General features: G+C 46.4%; 1 protein-coding gene across 2 annotated transcripts; it reads left to right on the top strand.

Annotated features, from left to right (window-relative positions):
* Window positions 1-2185: 2185 nt before the first annotated feature.
* Window positions 2186-18044, top strand: CNTN2 (contactin 2). 2 transcript variants are annotated; one of them, XM_085300361.1, is made up of 22 exons: window positions 2186-2240; window positions 5993-6137; window positions 6829-7004; window positions 7482-7577; window positions 7910-8119; window positions 8707-8806; window positions 9090-9265; window positions 9970-10106; window positions 10639-10768; window positions 11648-11798; window positions 12084-12211; window positions 12615-12790; window positions 12925-13045; window positions 13340-13498; window positions 13642-13791; window positions 14369-14439; window positions 14707-14941; window positions 15376-15491; window positions 15866-16052; window positions 16516-16628; window positions 16717-16885; window positions 17577-18044. In XM_085300361.1, the coding sequence occupies exons 1-22, from the start codon at window positions 2186-2188 to the stop codon at window positions 17684-17686; spliced, it is 3111 nt and encodes a 1036-aa protein (XP_085156487.1). In that variant the 3' UTR covers window positions 17687-18044. The 2 variants fall into 2 exon arrangements, with proteins under 2 accessions (XP_085156487.1, XP_085156488.1); XM_085300362.1 differs by having other exon boundaries at window positions 12928-13045.
* Window positions 18045-24901: the final 6857 nt, after the last annotated feature.

Genomic DNA, 24901 nt, shown 5'->3' on the forward strand with positions numbered 1-24901 from the left:
GACAGGGCTGGGACAGAATGAACGAGAGTCTCTTTTATTTTAGTTTCCTGCTATGAAGCGCAAGAACAGTTTCAGTGCTCGCTGCCTCTGGGCATCACRACACACTGTTAAAGAAATCAAACTGAAGAGACTTGGGATAGTTAACTTACTAATTAGTATAGCGATGATCTTGCCTGCAAGCCCACATTGCAGATCAGGACTCTACATGCTGTACAGACTGAGAAAAATGATGGTCCTTGTCCCAAAGTGCTTACGATGTAAGCACAAGACACATGAGAGGGAAGCAGGCGAGCGTGAATGCAGGGAAACAATGAGCCAGTGTTAGCTAAAAGGCCGTGGGTTTGGTGCACCATTTGGGGCATGAGTCTCATTGACATCAAGTGATTTCATATGACTGACTCACTTCAGGGCTTCTGGAACAAACTGCGGGGAGCAGCTTTCATGTAAATGAGCCTCAGCCCTTCACCTCTTCGTCTCCGAACTGCCTGTCTGTAAGGACAGCAGCTCTCCCTTCTCCCAGGGGCGCCTGTGCTGCCTTAGGCAGGGGTCCTTCTCCCCTGGCCAGGGAGCAGTTAAGCTCCAGCCTTGTTTAGGAGTCTGTTATATAAAAGTACTTAATAACAGCATAAGCCAGCAAAAGGCTGGCAGGCTGCGCTCTCAGACCTGGAAGGTGAGGCTGTGATCAAGCTCTCCAACCCAACRGAGAATTTGGGATTTGGTCACTTCTCTTTAAAGTGTCAGGAGCAGTCTGAGGTTACAGGGGACAGGAAGGGGCCAGGTGGCTTTTCCAGTCCCAGCGTGAGTTCCTGGAGTCGGGATGTGGAAGCAGGCACGGAACTATCTCTGTACTTGTTGAGGTGTGTTTCAACTGCAGTTATTAATGAGTACTGCACTGTATTTTTACAGTAGTAATGCGCAGGGGGCTGGCTCTTGCAGGGTAAAAACCTAATCCCTGCTCGGAGGAGCTTCAAGCCAGCACTAGCTGGCTCTGGCAGACAGATGGGCAYGGAGAAGTGGAAGCAATACCAGCTGGAGCAGAGGGAAAAGCAGCACTCGCAGCCCACGAGCAGCCCAGCTCTTGGCCGTGCCTCGAGCAGCAGTTTACTGGGGCGTGCGTTAGGGAGAGCATCACGGGACCAAGGCTCCCCACGGCTGGGGACTTCCTTGACACTCTGCTTCAAAAGTCATACATGTTAACAAAGAGCAAAAAAATAGCCAACAACCTCACCTGTGTTAGAAGGAAAGAGATGAGCATGCTGCAGTTGCTCCAATGGTAGATTTAGAGCCAGAGACTCACACGCAGCCCCGCAGAGCTTGCCAGGCATGACAGCAGGGACTGGGGCAGCAGGGACAGCACAAACAGCTCTGTGTTTTGCTTTCTTTTATCCTCAAGAGAACATGGAAAACAGGAGTCCATGGAGGGGACTAGAAAACACTGCTCCACTCACCGATGTGTCGCATGGCCTCACGAAATGCCCTGGCACTCCCCTAGCTCTTGCTTTAACTATTCAAAGGCTTCACTGAAGAAACCAGAAAACGACCTGGAAGGCTGCAGCTCAACCTCACCAAAACCCATTTAAAGGGCCACTTCATGCATCCAGCTTTCCACACCAGTCCTGCAACTAGGCAGCAGTGTAGGGTGATGATCTGGGTCCCTCCTTAACCTCTCAAAAACAAGAGGATGGACTTCACCAAAGGCAGAGCCAGTCAGATGCTGCTTGTTTGAAAAGTTTCAATTAAAGAAGAATTTTTCACAAAATAACAACAAAATCTTTCCCCTGTCTCCCTCCACCAATAACCTATATGCTTACAGTTCGCAAGTTTTTAAATAAAAATAGGAACATTTATTCCCAGCATTATTTTTGGAGGGGAGAGAAAGAAGGGCAGACAGTAGAAGGAGGAGGAGGAATAATTTCCCAATCAGTTCTAACTGTCACATCAGAAAGAGAAAGAAAAGAGCTTCTTCAAACCTCTGAGCTGCATCAGGCACTGGATGCTCTGCACTGAGCAATTCTTGCATCAGACAGGCAGCCAGTGGGGACTTGCAGCTGGACACTGGGCTCTCAAATACAGTCACACAAATGCTGCAAATAATCCATCTTTTTCCTTCTCTTGTAGGGTTTCTGTCTCCACTTAYCCGTAGAGACACGACTAAGCAGGCCATAACCCCCACTGGAGGCCCACGATGGGAGCTGCTACAGAATTTGTTTTCACATCGCTAGCTGTCATCTCCTGCATGGGTAAGAACAGTCTCTGGGCCTGGTTGAGCACGTTGCCCAGGGCTTTCTGTGGGCCAGCAGAGACACCATGGTGAGGGACTCAACCAGGGTGCTTGGTCCCTGCCAAGCAGATATGCCTGGGGCATATGATGGATACACTGCAAGGATACACTGCTCTGCAAGGATGAGTCCTTCTATGGTTGGCATAGGGCTTCTGTGTTTGCAGCCATGCTGAAGCCTACTTCTCTCAGGGGGTTTATATAGCCAAGGAACACGTCTGTAAAAAGTCCAGCTTCTCTTTGTAATACTCAGAGAAATAGGATAGGAATGGTTGACACACTGCAAACAAGTCTCCTCTTTTCCGAATTCAAAATTAGGTGAAATACAGGAGATGCAAAGGCACAGGCAAACCCTTGGCACAACCAGCACCTCTCTGGAGACCTGCTGCCTGGGCTTTGTTCTGGCCCCCGCATAAGGATGAATTGCATCCTRCCAGCAGGGCTCCCTGGAGATAAAGCCTCCTCACTCCCCAGCTCTTCTAGGGATGCCTTTTTTCTGTGCCCTGGCTGCAAAGATTCCCCCATTTGTCATTCATCAGGGATGATTTTKGGATCTCAGGGAGTCTCAGGCTGCGCTTCGAAGGTCCGTTTTCAGCAGGGAGACATTTCATTTCAGGCAGCTGAGAATTAGGTAACGTCTTCCAGCTAATTCATCATACCAGGAAGAGACTGCTTGGCTGTCCTTATAAATATCTAATTACCTTTTAATGTTCTCTGGGTCCCTGAGGAGGAAGAGGGAGGGGTGGCTGGCCTAGATTGGGAGGCAATTAGCCTGTTTGGAAATCAGTCTGACCCAAATCTGGTAGAGGGAGCAGGACAGAGTTGGGTTCTCCCATTAACCAGCTGAGTTCATGCAACTTGCTCTCTGTTCAAGCTGAGCCCATAAAAAATGACGCAGTGCAAAACCCTAGGAGGGTTATTTTCCCTTGACCTTTGGCTGATGATGCAATGGATCTCAGAAGCCAGGCTGAGACCAAGGGAAAGGCTCACTGGGAATATGAGCAAGGAACAAGGGACAAAATTATGCCAGCTATAGACAAGGCTCGAGGAAACAGTCTTGAGTGGGAGAAGACGAGACTCGGAGCCTCCAGGCACTGTTTGTCACCTCTGGCCCTGAGAGGCTGGCTCTGTAACTCCCCCCTCCCTCCGCCACATCACAGAAATGATGCCATCCCAGGGGTACAAAGAGCTTTAAAGCYAGTAAAATGCATAGAGAAGATCTTCTAATGAACAAGGCTGTCAGGAGAGTCTAAAAATCTCTCTGGCCTTTCTCCATTGAGTAAAAGCCATAGAAAATCTTGAAGTCTAAGGCTAGCCAACACGCTGTCCCTTCATTCCTCAGAAAGCTGCTCTTTAAAAACATCCACTTTGATTTTGTGCTTTTGTGTGTTCAGATTTCTTATAAAACCAATTAATTTCTCAGCTCTCTTATGTGCCAGGCTTCAGGCTGTGGTCAGAGCTACAAAGCTATAAATATGCTGTCAGTGCTCAATAAAAGGATTGCTGCTGATGCACTCGTAAAGGGGAGAGTTCAGCTGTAGCACTTACGCTATTTTCCTGGTCTCTGAAGCTGCTGTGTGGGTCTCAAAACAGAGTGAAAGTGTTCAACCTCCTGAACACTTGGGCTTTCCAGATCTGGCTCTCAGTACATTCAGAACAATAAAATAAAATCCAAACTGACTGGGTCACTCTGCTTCTTGCAAAATTGRCGTGCAGGCTTGAAGACCTTTATCTTGTGTTTGTCTTATCCCCTACCCCAAAGACAGAGCCAGAGGAAGATMCCTACTTTGGTAACATTAAAAATGACAGTTCTAAAGTGAGAGAAATAGCCCAGATCATGCAGCTCAGGAGGACCAAGATTTGCTGCTCTGCTTTGTTCTCAGTCGTAAGTTCTAACCATATGCTGAACTTGTAACTATTTATTCTTTAATCTAGCAGCTGCTTGCTTAATGAATGAGATCAGGACATTTCACCCCTAACAGTAATCAGACACCTTGGAATTGTAGATAGAAACTGGTCTAAACTTCTAGCATTGACTATAAATGAGAAAATCAATGCCTAACAGTTGTAGTCCATAACCTTGGCAGAGAAAAAGGGACAGCAGAGGATAGCAATAGGGAGGCACAGGCTATGGGTGGAATAGGAAGGGAGGATTAGCCTAAYTTGGTTTCACTGGGAAACAGCTTCCTGTGAGAAGAGGCACTCATGTGAGGATTAAGAATATGTGTTTTATATGTTAAATAAATATATTTACCACATGCTACACATTAATCTCAAAATGTGACGCTGCTAAACCTTAATCCATTCACTAGTATCTAGCAGAACACAATTAGTACACTCATTTCATATTAATTCTGCATTGAATCATGATTATTTTAACTGYTAGTCAGCAGAGAGTTATTTCCAGCTGAGACTAGCTCTGCACAGCTGTTGTTGACCCAATGGAGAGAAGAGATTTCCAGCTTATACAAAATTCTCCTTTGAGATTATAACAATACCAGAAGGAAAAAGGCACCTTTATCAATTTGGAGAGGTTACAGACCTCAGAACAAGGCTTCTCTTATTCCCTTACCAACGTATTAGCTACAGGCTGTAGTTAGTCCCTCTCTATGTGACACCAGGGACCATCAGTGTCCTTCTGAACGCAGCTCCCCTGCAACAGCATGTCCAACGCTGGCCGGAGCGGAGGGCCCAGCTAATTGCCAGTGTCTGGGCCCGGGGAGCAGCCGGAGCAGGCTGCAACCAGCTGCTCAGAATGGATTGAGCCAATTAGCAGAGCCCCTCTCCCGTCTCGCCCTCATCTCCGCACGCAGGAACAGCCTGAACATGAGATGCACCCCAGGAGCTGCAGGTAAAGGGCTGCTTCCTCCGAGCCCAGGAGAGCTGAGCTGCCCATTCCCTGCTGGAAGTTACTCTTGCATAAAACATCACACTTACTGGAGTCGCTTAATTTAACCAGTGGTCATGCTGTGTACTGTAGGGAAGGAAACAGATTGCTGGTTGGCATAGCAGTTTTAAGACAGTTATTAATTCAATTACAAAGCACGGAAGGATCCTGGGGCCAGCTGAGCATCTCCCAGGCTATCACTGCAGAGGCAGAGGAGGACTGTGCTGGGGAGCACCCTGCTTTGAGGTGGCCCCATCCCTGTCCAGGAACAGGCATCTCTCCGGGTGACAGCGAGAGAAAAGACAAGCTAGTGATGATTATCTCACCAGCTGCTTTTGCACTTAGAGATTTCCAGACAGCTTCAGCTTTATTCTTCCTTACATGCACTGAATGGAAGATGGTCTGTTAGCATTCACTGTCTGAGACGCAGTCACTTGCTGCTGACAGCTGGCACCTTTCAGTGAAACATTATCGCCAAGGCGAAGGGTGGCCCAGATACAGTGTATGAGAAGGCAGGCAGGTCCTTGTGGTCCTAGCTGCTTCTTACGTAAAGAAAACTCATTTTTTCCTGTGCCTGAACCCTAATTGCATATACAAGATCAGAATCAAATTCCATGTCTGAACAATACCAAGAAAGTTTCAAACCCATCCCTAAAATACTGGCTAGGGCTGGGCCATAGTGACAGATGGGCTGTGATTCTCATGTTGCTCCTTCTTTTTTTCTGGACAGTTCTGATGCTGCCAGGAACACCCAACAAAACCAAAAATGACAATTTTTAGAAAAAGCTCAGTTGAGCTCAGCAGGCTCTCCCTCCTGTCTTTTGCAGTTTGCTGCCAAGCACAGAGTAGCACAAGGAGCTACGGGCCGGTGTTTGAAGAGCAACCTGTCAACACCCTCTTTCCTGAAGGCTCAGCAGAAGAGAAAATCACGCTGGCTTGCCGAGCAAGAGCAAGTCCTCCTGCGACTTATAGGTGAGGTAACCTGCTCACAGCCACCTCTCCTGAATCCCTGTGATGATTAAACACTGCAAGGACGAGAGTTTATAAACCCAGAGAAATGAACATGGCTCTGGCAGGTTGGCACTAAAATACAAGGGGAACAGGCCAAGTCGATGCCAAAGACAAAGAGTCCTGAAGCACTGAGGCTTTGGTTGGGAGTGCCCAGTTTGGCACTGCCCAGACCTGCATCCAGCCTCAGGCGGCAACACCCCAGTGTAGTTACCCTCGGAGGCTCCGAAGGCCCTTACACAAAACCAGCCATTGGCAGTTTGRGAGAGTTTTTCCCATTGCAAAGGGCACCCCACTGGCAGTCTTGGTAAAGAGAGCTCCGAGATGAGTTCCTGCAAGGCTGAGGAACGACAGAGCTTTGGACCAAGTCCTCTCCCCCTTCTGTACTAGGACTACGACCCAGTCATCAGGAATTCTGATTTCTGTTCTCCGCTTCTGTAAAAAGAAAATCACTAACATGGGRACCAGCCTCGCCTTCTGCTCTCACACTGGAGGTGCCATCCCTTCCAGGTCACAGACCAGACATAAACCTAACTCAAACCCCACGACACTCCAGCTAGAAAAACAAACACGCGCAGCCTCCTCGGAGGCACGCCGGCGCTCGCAGGCGCAATGACTGCTTGCCCCCTCCCTTCTTTGTGTGTGCTCTTGGCAGGTGGAAGATGAACGGCACAGAGATAAAGATAGAGCCAGATTCCCGTTACAGGCTGGTCGCAGGTGACCTAGTGATAAGCAACCCAGTAAAATCCAAGGATGCTGGCTCCTACCAGTGTGTGGCATCTAATCCCAGGGGCACGGTTGTCAGCAGAGAAGCCTCCCTCCGTTTTGGCTGTAAGTTCCATGTTTGTCTCCACAAGGTAAATGAAACGCAGCCACAGTAACACTGCGGTAAACTGATCCCCCTCCCCATTAATAAGGGTCAGCGAGAAGCTCTCCTGCGCATAGTACCCAAAATCATCGCTTTGGGAATTCCCCCAGCACCTCCCATTAACTTGGAGATGCAGTAGGAACTGATGCACTGCCAAGAAAGTAGTATTTCTGGATCTTCCTCTGCAAGGCCACTGAACAGACAGGCTGTTGGGTGGGGAGATAAATATTTCTGTTATTACTTTGTCTCCTGGAATACTTGTTTTGTTAAAGTAAAGAATCTGTTAAGGAGAAAAAAATACTCTAGGTTCATTCTGTTTGCTTGCTCACCCCATAATCACAACATGTCTTCCCCTTGAAATAAATCAAGTCCAGATAAAATACAGTAATTCCTCCAGCCGTTTTCTCCATGCACAGACAGGTTTCACCTTGCATGTTTAGTTTTGCAGGAATTCTCTGCAGAAGAGCGAGACCCAGTGAAGATCACAGAAGGCTCAGGAGTGATGTTCACCTGCAGCCCTCCTCCACATTACCCAGGTAAAGGTTTGCAGTTCAGGATCGCCACAAAATAGGGACTAGCAGGGTTGCTAGTGACAGGAGAGATGCAATAGAGTAAGTGTTTCTCAGACAAGTGAATCACTTCTTAATTTTCTTTGGGAATTTTAGGAAAGCAAATTTGTTTTGAACTCAGAGTCTGCRAAGCAACAGAATAGAAATAGGACTTTGTGCATGGAGAAAACAAGTATGATCCAAGGATCAACACAGGCTTAGACTAGTCTAGAAAGAGGCCTGTTTGCCTTAATCCAGCTTGAGAGGATACAGACAACTCAGTATTTTGTGCAGTTTATTCCTTTTTCTTTTCCACGTAGGCTTGTCCTATCGATGGCTTCTGAATGAGTTTCCCAATTTCATCCCAGCGGATGGAAGGCGTTTTGTCTCTCAGACAACGGGAAACCTTTACATTGCCAAGACAGAGGCTTCTGACCTAGGAAACTACTCGTGCTTTGCCACCAGCCACATTGACTTCATCACAAAGAGCGTCTTTAGCAAGTTCTCCCGGCTCAGCCTTGCGGCGGACGGTCAGTACTTCTGGATTATCRTAAGGGGACTTAGTAAAATGCAAAATTAACAAGCCACCTCAAAGCCCACAGGCTCCACAAGGCTCCAAGACCTGCATAAATCACCCACCTGCCTCTCTCAGTGGAACTTAAGACCTCACTAGAATATTAATTGCCTAGACCATGGGGGAACCAGCTCTCCTCCCAGGCTGCACTGCTAGTGCTGCCATCAGCAGGGTGCCAYTGTGTGCTTATAAAAGAGAAAGGGCACCACATACCTGTGCAGACTGAAATTACCCTCTTCTGCCTTTGGGGACCTTGCAGAGGTGCAGCAAAAGATGATTCTTGGGCAGAGTGAAAAGGGTTGAGCAGGTAGGAAATTAAGGAGWAGTAGTCTGAGATGTTGTATAAAAGAGAGTTTTGGAGACTTTAATAAGAGCTATTTTAAAAGGAAAATGAAACTTAGCCTCTGCCCGCCTATAAATTATCCAAACTTATAAAGGTTTTGCAAAGCAGTGAAACCTTGCAGGTACCTTTGTGCTTTAAGACCTCACATACACAATTTTAAAGTCATTCAGAACTCCTTAATAGTGCTTTCCTTTTAACAGATGCCAGGCAGTATGGACCCACCATAAAAGCCAGGTTTCCTGCAGACACCTACGCTCTGGCTGGGCAGATGGTGACTTTGGAGTGTTTTGCCTTTGGAAAGTGAGTCTAGTGTCTGTGTCATCCAGGCTCAGGGGGAGGGCATTACAGTGCCTTCCACCTTCACAGCCACCACCTCCTTAACTGATCCTACTGTAGACAAGAGACAGAGGGGAGAAAGGAGGAGGGATGAAATGGCAAAAGCAATTTGTCTTGCTAGCCAAGGTCCAGTTGGGATGGGAGCGGGGCGGCTAAACGGGGCTTGGACTAAGCTACATTGCACAGTAAGGGGTGTCTGCTGCATTAGGCCCCAGAGCTGGGCTTCATCACATTTATTTTTACATAGCCCTGTACCTCGAATAAAGTGGAGGAAGGTGGATGGCTCGCAGCCCTCCAAGTGGATCGCCAGTGAGCCCCTCTTGCAGATCCAAGATGTTGGCTTTGAGGACGAAGGCACTTACGAGTGTGAGGCTGAAAACATCAAAGGGAGAGTCACCCATCAAGGCCGCGTTATCATTCAAGGTAACACTTTTAAACACAGGCCTTTCCAAAGCACAGCAAGATGCCCCAGGCAATGGACTGAGCCTTTGGGAGTGAAACAACTACCTCTGATTCCGGCTCATATCAGCCCCAATTAGACCTAACATAGAGCCCTAGCACAGAGCTGTGTGGATTACTGATATCTTTCCTCTGTAGAGTCATTTAGGCTATGGCAAGGATAGAGAGTCCTTCTAAGTTGCCCTAAAGYGACTCTAGCAAAAAAGAGGTAATCATGGATGGAAATACAGTGGTAAGAATCACATTTTGCTCTGGACTGAGATCTTCTCCAAGCCTGGGTATTTGCCCAAGGGTTAATGTTTGGAGCTATTAATCAGATCTAGTCAAGCTGCAAACTTAAACTGGTTCTTCTAGCCTGCAACCAGTCCTTCTCAAAGTTCAGTGATGACTGCATTTAGTCTTACAAAGAGAAACTATAATATTCTTCCTCAAGTCTGGATTCTGGCATAATTTTGTACAGTCCACATGCACAACTGTGGCCAGACCCATAGAGGACTCAGCCTGGCATCGCTGCACAAAAGGCAAAGGCTGTTACTATGGTGAAACATACTGTGATAAATAAATCTGCCAGCACAGAGATGACACAGTGAGCATCCTTCTGCCTGCCTGGCACAACAAACCTCTCATCTGATCTTCTTGGCTCTGCCATCTCCCTTGCTCCTTTGCAGCTCAACCAGAGTGGCTGAAGGTGATCACAGACACAGARGCTGACATCGGGTCTGACCTGCGCTGGAGCTGCGCCGCAGCCGGCAAGCCGAGGCCGGCAGTCAGATGGCTTCGGAATGGGCAGCCGCTGACCTCCCAGGTACTGCAACGCCGACTTCGCAGATGGAAAACAGCTCAGCCGGTGCACATGAGGACTCACAGTAYCGAATCTCCTGCTCCAAACCTAGATCTTTTACTGCCTCACTGCAAATTCATCTCAACCCTGTTTTACAACCCCACATTTCTATTCCACATTCCCCCATGAGGCTGCAAAGCAAATTCCTTCTCCTATCACTGCCATTCAGTCATTGTTTTCCATGCAGCTATGGGAACTAATAGCCAATTATCAGGGCAGAAAAATATTGCCTTGTGCCTATCTTTGTATGACCTGCACATTACTGCTCAGGCACTCAGAAGTCTCAGCAAACAGAGCACAGTGATGTGGGGTATAGACTGGAGAAACAGAAAATYTGGCATGAGTTTTCTCCCAAGGAAAATGAGGCATAAGAGTCTGTTGAAGTCTGTTCAAACTGGCTTAATGAGTCTGTGATGAAACTCAACCCTGAACGCACGAGGCTTGAGTTCCATTTTTGTTGTCCTCATCTAATGGGTTGATCCTCTTGTTTGCACAGAACCGCATCGAAGTGAGCGGTGGAGAGCTGAGATTTTCCAAGCTAGTCCTGGAGGACTCTGGCATGTATCAGTGTGTGGCTGAGAACAAGCATGGCACAATATATGCAAGTGCTGAATTAACAGTGCAAGGTAACTTCTCATTTCCCAGTGCTCTGAGTTTCAATGGGACTCTGAAGCATTTTATATCTCTTCCTAATATACTATGCTTGTCATATCAGACTATGATAAAAGCAGACAAAAACTGCTTCACTCACCATTGAAATATAGTTGCTGGTTCAGCAAAGCACTATACAATCCTTTAAAATTTGAATACTGAGCAAATTCAATAATGCCAGGAGAGCACAAGGACATCTGTTTTAGCTACAGAAAGTGTACGGGACAACAGCAGCAATACAAGCTCCCTTCCACTACATGTTTTTCCTCTTTTTTTGGAGGAAAGCATTCAGAGAAGAGTTCAGTAGCCATTCAGCCTGCTTTGAGGGATGGTGACTGGAACTGGGCTGATGCCAGACTCTCTCCATATTAGCCTAACAGCTTATCTCCTTTTGGTCAGTAGACATTAGAGACGAATGAAAGGCTCTAAGCAGCAACTGTTTAACAGTAGCACATTGCAACCCATGAGGCCAACAAGCCCAATTGCTTCTCTGCAATTCCAGGAGGAGCTTTAAGTGAGATGGACATCTGCACTTGTACCAGGTGACTTTGGTCAGGACACTGAAGAAAATATCCTCTACATTTTCAGAAACAGCTGTTCTTGTGTTTCTCAAAGACCTTGCACTTGTTAGGGTCATATCACCATTGCTAAGTATGACACGTGTGTCATACGCCTTGGCAAGCATTAGAAACTACCTAGCATTTGGCAGYAGAGAACTCATTCCATCTTGCTCACACAGATATTGCCATGCTTCTACTACCAAGTCATCTGACAACAAATCAGTATCTACTTACAGCACAGTTAAAATGCTCATATAGCAGGGTTTTCTAATCGGTCCTCTTTTTCTTCCTTAGCCTTAGCACCTGATTTTAGACTAAACCCAGTAAAGCGACTGATACCTGCAGCCCGAAGTGGGAAGGTCATCATCCCATGCCAACCAAGAGCAGCACCAAAAGCCACTGTGCTCTGGACCAAAGGGACTGAACTGCTGATCAACAGTAGCAGGTAGCAGCGCAAAGTCAGCTTCTCCCCAGAAACAATAGCTGAAACCACATCTTTTCTTGCCAGAACACTGGATTTGATGACACAAGTATGCTGCTACACCCCTAAACACATACAATTTGCTATCCCTCTAGTTTCTTCTTTAAGAACTCTTATGTAACATCTTGCAGTCCTATCTTTAYCATCAATTTCTCTAAGATCAGCAAGAACTGACAACTGCTTGTCAGGCATACAGAGAGAACAGATATTTTAACCTTCCTTCTTGTTGTGGTTCTTCTTCCTTTCCAGGGTGACTATTACCACAGATGGCACCTTGATYCTCCAGAATATCAGCAAATCTGATGAGGGAAAATATACCTGCTTTGCTGAGAATTTCATGGGCAAAGCCAACAGCACTGGAATCCTATCTGTTCGAGGTAGGTATGTTTGGCTTGCTTTGGGCTCAGTCAAGCAAGAAAAGTGCTAAGAATGCCATGATGTGAAGAGAAACATATTTCTCCACTCCTCACACTCCCAAAAAGCAATTCAGTACTAAGGGAATGAGACTACTTTCAGCCTGCAGAACAACAATCCTTCTACCTGACCAGCCATACTGTTCCTACCAACACCTGGTGCCTGGGAAAAGTATTTCCTTTTACTGTCTCGTGTAAACCCCTATCTTCCTCCTCTAAAACTGCAGATGGTTCCTGTTAGAGAGGGATGACAAGAAGTTAGAAAGTGACAGTTGATTTGGATGCTCTGCAGTATTAATACAAAACTATTGTGTACAGCRAACATTTGCAGTTAACTAACAGCCTCCTCACTTTTTTTTCTCTGCAGATGCCACCAAAATCACACTGGCACCATCTAGTGCTGATATCAACGTAGGTGAAAACCTTACTCTACAGTGTCATGCATCCCATGATCCAACTATGGACCTAACCTTCACCTGGTCATTAGATGATTTCCCTATTGACTTTGACAAGTCTGAGGGGCACTACAAGAGAGCAAGCGTGGTAAGTAGAAAGGGCAATTATACACCATGAAAAAGGACACAAAACTAAAGCTTCTTTGTTTCCATGTCAAATGCTGGATTGTGACCAGATGTGATCTAATACTGTCCTCACTGCCTCTTCTCTTCTCCACCCAGAAGGAAACTATTGGGGACCTCAGCATCTTTAACACCCAGCTAAAGCATTCAGGGCGGTACACATGCACAGCCCAGACCGTAGTGGACAGTGCTTCAGAGTCAGCTATGCTGACTGTGAGAGGTAATTTCTCTGTCATGAGATTCTCTGCTCCTCATAAGCCCAAAGTAACAGGATGGTCCTTGCAAGGTAGCAGCACACTCTCCTCTGGCAACCACCTTGCAACGAAGCATTTGAATTGGGTGGGATAGGTCTTGAAAGCTTTGAAAGAGGCCAAAATTTGAGGTGAGGCTTCCTACCCTGCAGAGGGGAGAGGTCTGATTTTAATTTATGACTTGGAGAAACTAAAGAGCAAAAAGCCTCCAAATCTCTGTCACATTAGTAACGTATCTGTCTGTCTGTCTGCCATCATCCCAGGACCTCCAGGCCCCCCAGGTGGTGTAGTGGTCAGAGACATCAGTGATACCACTGTCCAGCTGAGCTGGAGCCGTGGCTTTGATAACCACAGCCCTATTGCCAGGTATATCATTCAGGCCCGGACCCTGCTCTCCAACAAATGGAAGCAAGCACGTACCAGTAAGTGTCTTTAGGGCAGCAGCTCTGGCATGGCCCATGCTGAAAGGGCTCAGAGGTGTTAGCTCTCTGGCAAGCTCTTGCTCTGTGTAGGCTAGCTGCCACTTGCTCTATTTGTTTTCTTCTTATGTTATTGGATTATATAGATCCTGCAAATATTGAAGGCAATGCAGAGACGGCCCAGGTGGTGAACCTCATTCCTTGGATGGACTATGAGTTTCGAGTCTTAGCAAGTAACATCCTTGGAGTTGGGGAACCAAGTTTACCCTCCAGCAAGATCCGTACCAAAGAAGCAGGTATGTGCAGATACATTCAGAGATAGAGAGAGGAATCAGAGATACCTTTCCCTTTACAGGGGGAAGGCTGACTTGCATCCTGCCTTTGGCACAAGCAGAGAGTCATCTTGAGGGCTCTATAGGTGATGCCATAACAAAATTTTATGTCATTTTGCCCATTTACATTCCAAAGATAAAGAACTATGACTTTATTAACATTAGTCATAAAACATTAAACTATTATAATATGTCAGTTCTATGCCAGTTGCAAAAATTAAGACAAGTGCTAGCCTGAAGAACTGTATCTTCTGAGCAGTAATGCACATTAATTTCTTTCTAATAAAAGCTCTCCCACATATTCCTGCTTTAGAGCGTGATTTTCATACCCTCTGAGAAATGCTGTCTCCAAATAAACTCATCAAGGGATAAGCCAGTGTTCTAGGCCTGATTTTCAGAARCATCTGAAATAACAGCTAAAAGCATAGGAGCCAGCACTTTTGTATACGCTGTCAAAGCCTGGCTACTTCCAGGCCTGGCAGCATCTGTGCTTATCTTCATTGCCAACTTGTGCTGCCTTCTTTTTTGGGGAACCCAACAGCACCTTCCGTGGCACCATCTGGGCTCAGTGGAGGTGGAGGGGCTCCCAACGAGCTTATCATCAACTGGACGGTAGGTCAGCAGCATGGGGCCAGCCATGGGTGCTGGGAGGGGGCTGGGGGAGGAACTCGTGTTGTTCCTTTTGGGAAATCAATGCTGCAGTTACAACTGTGGTGCGTGATTGAGCCAAACGCTGTATTTAGCAGCAGTCCCAAAGGCTCGCTCGTTCCAATGGGATTTGCACAGTCCCGAGAGAACATGCAGGAAGAATTTTGTTCACTGTAGACATAAGCGTTCACCCAGACCCAAGGCTCTTCTTTGCTTCTCACCCCCCCACAGCCGATGCTGCGGGACTATCAGAACGGGGACGGCTTTGGCTACATCTTGTCGTTTCGCAAGAAAGGCACCCAGGGGTGGCTTACCGCAAGGGTSCCTCACGCTGAGTCCCTGCACTACGTCTACCGCAACGAGAGCATCGGTCCCTACACCCCGTTCGAAGTGAAAATCAAAGCGTACAACAAGAAGGGGGAGGGACCAGAGAGCCTCACGGCCATCGTGTACTCTGCAGAGGAAGGTAAGGAGGGCCAGCAGCAACCTCGTACCCCCAGGGCTTTGTCCGATCAGATCAACCGGGGTGCCTTCAGCCACCCCCCTGCAGAGCCCTGCCTGTCTGAGAGCGCACCGAGAGGAGGTTCTTTCAGTCAAGGAGCAGCTGATAGTGGTTTCAGCATAAAATTTATCCTCTACTTCAAATACACAGAGATGCTTTTTCCTAAGCACCCCTATGAAGGCTTACCGAGAAGAAAYAGCTCCTTGCAGCACACAGCTGCAGGCCTGCTTGTCTTACCGTGTCCCTAAACCCCCTTCCCGTCCTTTGCTCCTTGCACAYAACACCAGCTGTACGGCCACGGGGTAACGGTGGTGCTGTCAAGGCTCTGCTTTCAGGATAGCGACGGTGCTGCCCACAGCTAGGAAAAGGATTTTATTCCCTTTTGGTGTCTTTTTCAGAACCGAAAGTGGCTCCTTCCAGAGTTACCGCCAAGGCTGTCCTGTCCTCAGAAATGGATGTGTCCTGGGAGCCTGTTGAGCAGGGAGACAGGACTGGGGTGCTTTTGGGCTACGAGGTAAGAGCCTGCAATGGGAACAAGGGACGCTACAACTCGGAGCAGAGCCTGGAACAGGAAATTCCTTGATATCTTGCAGATAGGTCAAAACCCTAGGCTAAAGGATTTCTGAAGGTGAAGGACGATAACAGCATGAAGCCCTCATGGGGCCAGTACTRTTGCTCACAAGAGAGATTAGCAAGAGAGAAATACCCATTTTTTTCTACCTGCCTTTCCACACAGGCTGTTCCTTTGTTCCCAGGTGCGTGCTAAGCAAGACACACAAAAACAAACACCAAAGGATCTCCAGCACTGAGACTCACTTGGATGGAGMGGGTCAGCTGTTTGCACATGTCTTTATCCTTTCTAAACCCACTACATCCTTTTCTATTTAGATCCGGTACTGGAAGGATGGTGATAAAGAGGAGGCAGCTGACAGAGTGAGAACAGCAGGACTGGTCACATCTGCTCATGTAACCGGCCTAAACCCCAACACGAAATACCACGTGTCAGTCAGAGCTTACAACCGTGCCGGCACTGGGCCCCCCAGTCCCTCTACCAATACGACTACAACAAAGCCACGTGAGTGAGCCCTGACTGCCCTACGTTTGTGCGTTGTACTGTCCCGGGCAGCTGTGTCCTTCAATGTCAGTTGATCCARTGACCAGCTAACTGATCGGCTTTTACATCTCTGTACTCTAAAGCCAATAAAGCCTAGCTCCATGAATTTCCCTAGGTCAGAAYTGTGGTCTATGTATCACTTTCCTGAGAAGATTTGCGCTCAGAGTCACGGTCGTAAAACAGTATTTTGAGCTCCACATGGAGAAAATATCGTTTGTTACCAATAACACCAGGGGGAGAATATATGTGATTTTCCTTCTYTTCTGTATGATGTTTGCTGGGATACTTTTCTTTAAACCAGTCAATGGTGGTGTCCCCAACCCTCTCAACTAGTCAGAGTGTCCCTGGAGAAAGCTGTAACCTGCAACAACCTTCTCAGTGGTGCCTGACTTACTGAATATCTGTCTTGTTTTGTATCTCTTAGCACCAAGAAGGCCACCTGGCAACATCTCCTGGACTTTTTCTGGATCTACTGTCACCATCAAGTGGGACCCAGTAGTGGCACAAGCAGATGAGTCTGCAGTTACAGGGTACAAGGTACAGGCAGCACATAGCAGACCTTCTCTTATATGTGTCCCCAAGGAAATTCCAGCGAACATACACTCAAACTTGCCTCTTTCAACAGATGCTTTACAGGCAGGATTCCCACTCTGTTCCCACGCTATACCTGGCCAGCAAGAGTCGGATTGACATCCCAGTCCCTGAAGACTTCACTCATGCCTTCGTACAGATCAGGGTGACAGGGCCTGGGGGAGATGGAATCCCAGCAGAAGTTCACATCCTCAGAAACAGTGGTATGTATATGTGCTCCTTCCCTGACTATGTACACATCCTATGTACGAATGCTCATTCACAGGATGCTTCACTAGGAAATGAGCTCAGATAAAGTTAATTTTAAGGACTGCTTACTTACCTGTCATCTCCTACCACARTTCTTGAATATGTAGTGACTCAGTAATATCTCCAGACTTGGCCATCACAGTACCACAAATGCTATTATGTTTTAAAATCTCACTTTCCATTCCAAGAACATGAGGGAACATCCTACCTTAGTGTTTTATGTTGGGTGTCTGGAATTTTTCTTTGGCTCCCTCATGGTCTTCATTTAAAGGATCTTCTAATGCATTCCTCTGCAGCACTGAACCTAGGTTTACTACTTTCAGCTAAAGCCCCAGAGGCCAAGGTACATTCACTAAGAGTAAAATGCTGACTCCACTGACAAGACTCCACTTGTGGGGCCCTGATCTCATCCCCAAGCCTGACTCAGCAGGTTTCACCTGCTTCAGTGGATAAGTGCTCAGGGCCCACYCCAAAAATCTACTTTAAATATAAGTGTTCCTGAGAGGTTCATCAGTAACAAATGCAACAGGAGCACGGAGGAATCTCAGAGCTAATATTTTACCTACTCTCCCAATTCTTTTTGGAAGAGAACAGTTTGTGCCTGTGCAGCAACACAGTTGTTCCTTCCCTGCTCCTTTCTTTCAGGTACAAGCATGATGGTGGAAGACTCTGTGACCAAGCCAGTGCCACATGCTGTCGTCATTACAACCAACTCTCTAGTAATGTTGGCTGTGATGGGCTACCTGGGGCTCTGATGATTGGCAGTGCGACAAAGGACTCCAGGACACGCTTCCTCCTAAGCTAGTGGGGAACTACCTAGCATTTGGCTATTTCAACGTCAAGTTTGTACCACTGTGGCATTACAGAGAAAGGATTTGACAATATTGTTTTAAGGGAGGAAGGAAGAAACACCTTTTTTTGAAAAATACAAAATTTCGTACAAGACATGGGTCTTTAACCAATCAAAACATTTTTAAAGAAATGAGTAAATCAAAGAAGAATTGTACATGAATACTGAGAGCCGACTGTCCCATACACTGTATCCAGTAGGTTTTCTGCCTTATGAAGCCATGTACTAAAATAATCAGACTGCTAAACTTGACTTTTTTTAATATGTACAGTGTATTGGGGGGGGGGAGGAGGGAGGAAGGAGACTGAAGATTTCAAAGTGATCAGCATGTTTCATAGCAATCTCAATCACAGCCATCTCTAAAGAATTATGGGACAGGAGTCATCTCCCCCGTAATATGAGCCAAATTTTGCAGCAACCAGCCCAAGGAGATAAAGCCACAAGAGAAAYTGATCTCTGCTCCATCCTGAAGGAGACAGGTGACTATAGAGTTTAGATTGTGAAAATCTTTTTTATGACACTGGTGTTAACTTGCAATCCCAGCCTGTTGTTGATATCAACTGTGATGCTGTGAGGTACAATGTTCAATGTTACCCATATCCCATATGCTTTTGGGGAGTTTTTGTTACATTGTTTGCTTCTTTCCTTTCTGTTTGGGGAGGAGGGGTAAGAGAAAAGGTGATACTCTTCTAGCAGGTACCAATTCGGAGAGAAAGCTCCAGCTGATAAAAGAGGTTTCAACATTTTTAACTTCAGTAAGTAGAAAAAGAATCTTAAAGGAGGAAGAAAAGGGAATATTTCATAATTTAAGCAGGAATTAGAGACTCAAGAAAGCCATCACTGAGGCAACAAGGAAAACCTGGGCTCAGGCAAACCCATCGCCCTACTACAAACAGTTCGATCTAGCCAAAATACCAGCCTCAGCTTGGGAATGCAAGACTGAGATCCAACCAAGAAATTAGTCTGTTTTCAGGTGCAAGGCTCACATAGTTAATGTAAATGGGGGGGGGGGGACTGATACCCCAAAGACGTATGGGGATGTTGAGGTGTACCATTAACTAAAATGGTTAGGGAATAGTTATTGCATATTAAAATCTCTATGTCTCATAGTGAAACAATCAAATGACCAAAGTTAACCAGAAGATGATTTATGGTGCWTGCTAGCTAGTTCCCAGGCTCTTTCAGGGATACTTCCTTGCCTCTGCCTTCCTCCTACACAGCTGACAATACCACTGGCCTAGAAATCTCAATTTCATAGTTATCTAACAAAGAGCTATATTTGGAACTGTGCAAGGGGAAGGGATTGACATGCAGTTTCTATGCTAAATACCAATTCCTTGCCCTGGCCAGCTAGTTCAAGATGCTTCCTACAACTCTTTCCTGGCCACAGATACCCTGTCCTGTGATAACTCTAAGGAGTCATGCCACTAAACTTGCAGACTCCAGTGCTCAGGTTTCACTGGTGCAGTCATTGCACATGTTAACAGCAACACAGACATGTTAACTACAGCAAGCAACCTGCAGATAGGAGTACGTGAGCTTGAACCACCACTTGTTTATGAGATGCATCTCATCACCAGTTTAGTCCTAGATGTCAGACACAGTTCCTGGACAGCTTGCTCTAGCTAATCATTTCAAAACTACTGTCTTGGATGTTAGTGAGCATTTAAGAGCTTAGATGCATAAATCCCTGGCCTCCCAGAGGAGCTATGCCCTATTGTACAGGGATATCTACAGTATCCCATTATAGTCTTGCAGCATCCGCCCTATGCTGGCAGCGAGAAGGTAAATGCACCTTTGCAGTATGTGATGCGAGGCCCCTGTATGACGATGAAGGTGGGCCCCTATGTGTTTAGCAAATAAAAGTCTTACTGAGTCAGAAGAGGAAAAATAAACTTCAGGAAAAAGTCTAGATATTTAGAGTATAACTGCAGGGAAAAGAAAGAGCACTTCATGGCTTCCCTTACAAACAATTCCTGGGATAAAGTGAAAAAAAGGTAGCAGCTCCCACTGATACAAGGCAGATTGAGGCAGGCAGCAAAGAGAGGGACCCGTCAGCCCCCCAGACCCTGTCCATAGCTACTTCCATGTTACTCTGCAGCTCCACCATGAATTACCCCCCCGGTCCCTCTAGCAAGTTGTAACACTTCTTTATGAATAATGTCTAAATATAAATTATATTTTTGTATGATTTAAGTTTTTGAAGATTTTAAGATATTTTTATTGATGTTTGGAAGCTTTTTTGGCAAAATATTTTATGTTGTTAACAATTCAGCATTTTTGTTATCTCRTCACCTCAGTCTTGCTGGGCCTTCAACCTTTCTACCGCAAAAGATAAGATAAAAGGAAAACTAGGAATTCAGTGTTATCTCAAAACATAGCAAATTAGGGCTTAGACAACAGTTACCTGATCAATATGCAGAACTAGCRCTAGCCACGATAATAACATTTAGGAGGCATAATCTGTCTGGAGCTATGGAGCTTCAAAGCACTGCTGGATGACTCTTGCAGCAGCCCTGCAGAAGCACGGATCCTATCTGGCCGAGGAGGAGACAAAAGCAGAGGGATAAAATGATGTGCCTGAAAAGCCTTCACTGAACTGAGACGCAAAAGCTAGAATCAGCCCAGGTCGGATCCTGCTGAGTACTCTGCAGAGCGGGACCAGCAGATAACTCCCCGGTACTGAAAAGCCCGCTGCACTCCTCGGGAAGGGCCACTGCTCAGGAGGGAGCTGCTCTGGCGTCCTGCGCCCACGCCCGGCTTTGCTGCAGTCASGTTTGTTGTGGTTTCAAGCACAGACTCTACACGAGGCCACCTATGACAGCCCCACSGCGTGTCATCAGCCCCGTCCAGAAGCTGAATCGCCTGCTTTCGAAACCAGGGAGCTCCCGCAAGAGAACAAAGTTAAGCGAGTTACTCCTGTGAGATTCAAGGACTGAGATTCAGCATCCATCTAGGTCTAACAACGCAGGCTATGCAACGTCTCTTACATAAACACGGCTCTCAACAGATGCTTCCAAACGTGTCTGGCAATACTAGTGGCTACATTCATTTCATTCAACTTTATAGTGTTGGAAAGCAAGACACTCTAAAACAACATGGTGAACACAGTACCTAAGCGCTGCAGTGCTACTGGGTTTTTAATAGCAGCAACTTGTAATCTAGGAAAGTTAATGCATTTTCCATACATTTCTTTGTTCAACTAGATCGCAGGCACATTTTATGTGAAGTGAGAAATTACATGAGTTGGATTTCAAATGTTCCAGTTAGCATTGCTCATTGCAAATGTTCTTGCAAGTGGGGTACTTCAAATATTCTAGTATGTAAAATACATGGACAACATTCTCCAAAACCTTCAAGTGACTTACAAGTAGATCCCCTTGAAAGTTAAATGGCTTCAATTTGAATTCAAGGTATTCCTCTTCTTTGAAAAGATAAAATGGTATGTTTGATATTCAGCAGCATCATCAATACATATTTTAAACCAAAACACTGCTTAGTTTTTGCAGCATTTTAAGTATTATGCATGCACACAAAAAGATACACATGTTGACTCTATCTACAGCTCCAAACAACTACTTCACCATTCTCGGCCTCAGTTTCCCTTTCTGAAAACGCACAAGCTGGTTGTTATGTATTTACGTGTGCAGTTTGAAAGCATCAGTTTATTCACACTGTCGTCAAAGGTGCGACATGCCAAATATCAGAGTTCATTTAAACTATCTCAGGCACCAGAGACAGTGCACCCACAGCAGTGCAGACCGCAGCAAGGCTGAGCAGCCCCCGCASGAGTCCCTGGACGAGGACAAGCCTGCCCTCACCCCTGTGCGTTCTCTGCCACCTGGTTGTAAGTGCCCAGCTTGGCTAAGTCGCAGCTCTGTTGACATAAATGAATATCATCAAAAAGAAGTCTTGAAACAAGCATACGGGCAAGAGGCAGTCTCTGCCCCACAGGCTTSCGGTAATTTGTTGGGGCGGTGGGGRGAGGATTCATTGATACTAAGGAGCTGCAGAGCAGAAAAGATAGGGGCACGCTATAAAATACTACAGGTAAGCACAAGGCAATATCGTGGGTGAAGGCTACAGTATGTCGGGGAAGGAGGAGGGCAGTAAAGATCTTCCACTTTGAACACTGGTATATGAGAAGGACCAAGTTCAGGCCAGAGGGTTACAGGCTAAATAACCCACTCCAGATCTGGCAGCTCTGTTTTAGCATGCAGACAGCTACATTAAGATGAAGCCTGCTTTGCCTTAGGCAGTCCATTTTTCTGTGTTATTTGCCAGGGGGTTAGATCACACCCACAGATTTACAGGATTTTCAGTAAGGCAGCCAAGGCAGCATCTGTAGCTATTTGAACTTTATTTGACTACATAAAACTATATGGAAAGCTCATGGCTCTATATGTACACACCTTTTGGCACACAGAGCGAGCCACTAACAGGGAGGAAAGGATATGGGAGAAGCAGATTGTGAAGCTGGTCAGAGCTTCCTAAAGTGCAGCAGAGGAGTTAAAAGGAAAGATGTTTAAACCGGGGTGGGGGGCACCCTTAGATTTCAAACATCTTAACAGAGTTTGTTGGATTTACACTATTGCACTAAGCTGCAAATCAATTTCCTGCCTTGTTAAGAAACCCCTAAATTTAATTGGTTTGAGTGTTTGCTTTAGGGATTAAGTTACTGGAACTGGAGTTAACACTAACGGTTTCTGCCCCAGCGTCGCACTGGTTCACTAAGGACAGTTATCCCAGGGTCCACCTCACTGCCTGCAGTAATACCAACCTCAAAAGGGTGCTGTAAGGAGTAAGCAACAAGGGTGAAGTGTTTTGAGACTCTCAAACAAGAGACCATACACTCTTACTCATATTTAACACGACATCTTCCACCTTACACCACTGAACTTTCACACTGAACATTATTTTTTCTAGTTTTAGGTCATCTGGGTTAAAGTCTGCAGTCARCTGCAGGGGTTTGAATCAGGAATATCTCAGATTTACACCAGGGCAGACTAAGTGCTCTGTCCTGAATAGGAGATGCTCTCACAGCTTTGCCCAACAAATCGGCTGGATAATGCAGGCGTCACGTTGGGCTAATGCCTTGGGCAGAGTGGGGTCTCTAAATCCCCTCTGCACTAAACCTGCAAAGCTTTCCCTCACCCACATAAACCTTCTGCTGTGAATATTTTGCTCAAACTTCACTACACAGGAACAGGACAGGGTTTTTTTTCAATAATTTTGTTGTACACTATTTTTTTAAGAAAAGCAAACAGGAAACATTGTAAACATACTGTATTTACTGTAATTACAGTTATTTATTGGCTACAGTAGCACGCATTCATAAATAAAGATCCTGAGACTTTAGACAATTACTGGAGTCTGGAGTACTTCTGTCCAGCTTAAACCCAATTAGCGCCTGCTTGCTCAGGAGTCCTCCCAGCCCAGAACTACATTTTTCCTCCTGACTGCCAGTTGCACATGTTAACACAATCTGAGAAAACTCAGATTGGAAATTTCATGCAGCTTATTAGCAGAAAGGGTAATTGATTGTTGGAACGGCTTGCCAAGAAGCTTCATCATCAAGCACAGGTTTTACATCAAGACTGGGAGTCTTTCAGAAAAGCTATCTGCTGGATCACCCACAAGCTATCGTGCTTGCAAAGGTTCGCTTATGTGGAAGAAAATCATTCCCTTCACTGAAAGAAGTATTGCCCCAAATCATCTGGCCTCTGTTATCAGATTAATTCATCACAGTCATTCCTTCTGGCCTTAAAAAAGCTATTTAACTTCCTTCCACCTTCAGGAAGGATGTCAGGAGACCAACCAGAGCAACCGTCCGAGGTAGAGCCCTTACGGGTCTCCACTGGAGTTAAACTGAAGCCAGATGCAACTGTAATGTGGAAAATGGACAGAGGAGCAAAAGGGGTTCAGCAGCACTGGGCATTGGTGAATGTCGTCCAAGCCCCTTCCCACAGCCCACCCCAGATGCATTCCCTTGTATGCAGCCTGTAAAACATACTATACTTGGCCAATTCTATTTACTAAAACTCTATAAATCAGCTCACAAGTAAAAATGCATTTTATAGTACCACATCACAGCACTAAGCCTCATCTCAACAAAAGCAAAAGGGTCACTTTCTGCTAAAATACCATGAAATCCCCCAAATACTCTTTTAGAATTTGGATTGTTAAATTCCAGCTCTGAGCTGTCCCACKGGGATTTCAAGGACCGTGCTGCGGCGGGTCGCTGTCGCCGTCCTCCTGGCGCAGAGCAGCCCCAAGCAGAGCCGCGCGGGAGACCCACTCCGACCCAGGCAGGTATCTGGTTGCCACACGAGCACTCCCCACGTCCGGGCCTCCAGGCGCTATCCCAGCGTCGGCTGCAGAGCAGACCGGGGAAAGGGAAACGGGCCCCGAGAGAGCAGGTCCAGGCGTGCTGGAGCCCCCTCGCAGGCCACGGCCCCTCTGCCCCTCTTTGTGCAGGGCTGCGGGCTCAGCCACAGCTCACCACCRCCGTTAATTAGCTCTGGGATTTACACGGCGACGGGGCTTTGCAAAGGCAAGAGAAGCATCATTACAGGAACCAGCAGGGATCAGCCGGGACTCAGATGAATTACTCCCCCGCGCACCCCCTGCTAGGGCACTTCTGCTTCCTCAAGAACCATCATTAGGTGCCAGTGCACATGATGCAATTTAAGCAGACAAATGTATTGCTTCTGACAAACAGGCGGGTCCTACTGGGAACACGCACGCGGCCCCGCGCAGCAAGCACGCCGGGAAGCCACGGGTGCTGCGGAACGATGATTCGCATTTCACAGGCGGGCTGCAAGGCATCGCTCACCCGCACCCATCCTGGCTTTTCCAAGGGAGTGCCAGGACAAGCTGAACATTATAAGTCCGCACGAGCTCAGCTGCATTTAAGAACTAACAACGGTTTATCTGGGATTCTCTGTGTATTTCAAGCAAAGGCTTCCTACACAAATTTCAGGTATTAAGGCTGAAACTGTGAGTACTAATTGTGGTATTTCAGCATCCTAACATGTATTTTTCTACACAGATACCAAGAGGAAATAATTAGTTAGCTTTCTGCAAAACTTAAAACATTTCAGAATAAGGTTCAAATTAA

This window comes from Rhea americana, unplaced genomic scaffold (assembly GCF_003343005.1).
Source record: "Rhea americana isolate MKP2758 unplaced genomic scaffold, rheAme1 scaffold_163, whole genome shotgun sequence".
Lineage (NCBI taxonomy): Eukaryota > Metazoa > Chordata > Aves > Rheiformes > Rheidae > Rhea > Rhea americana.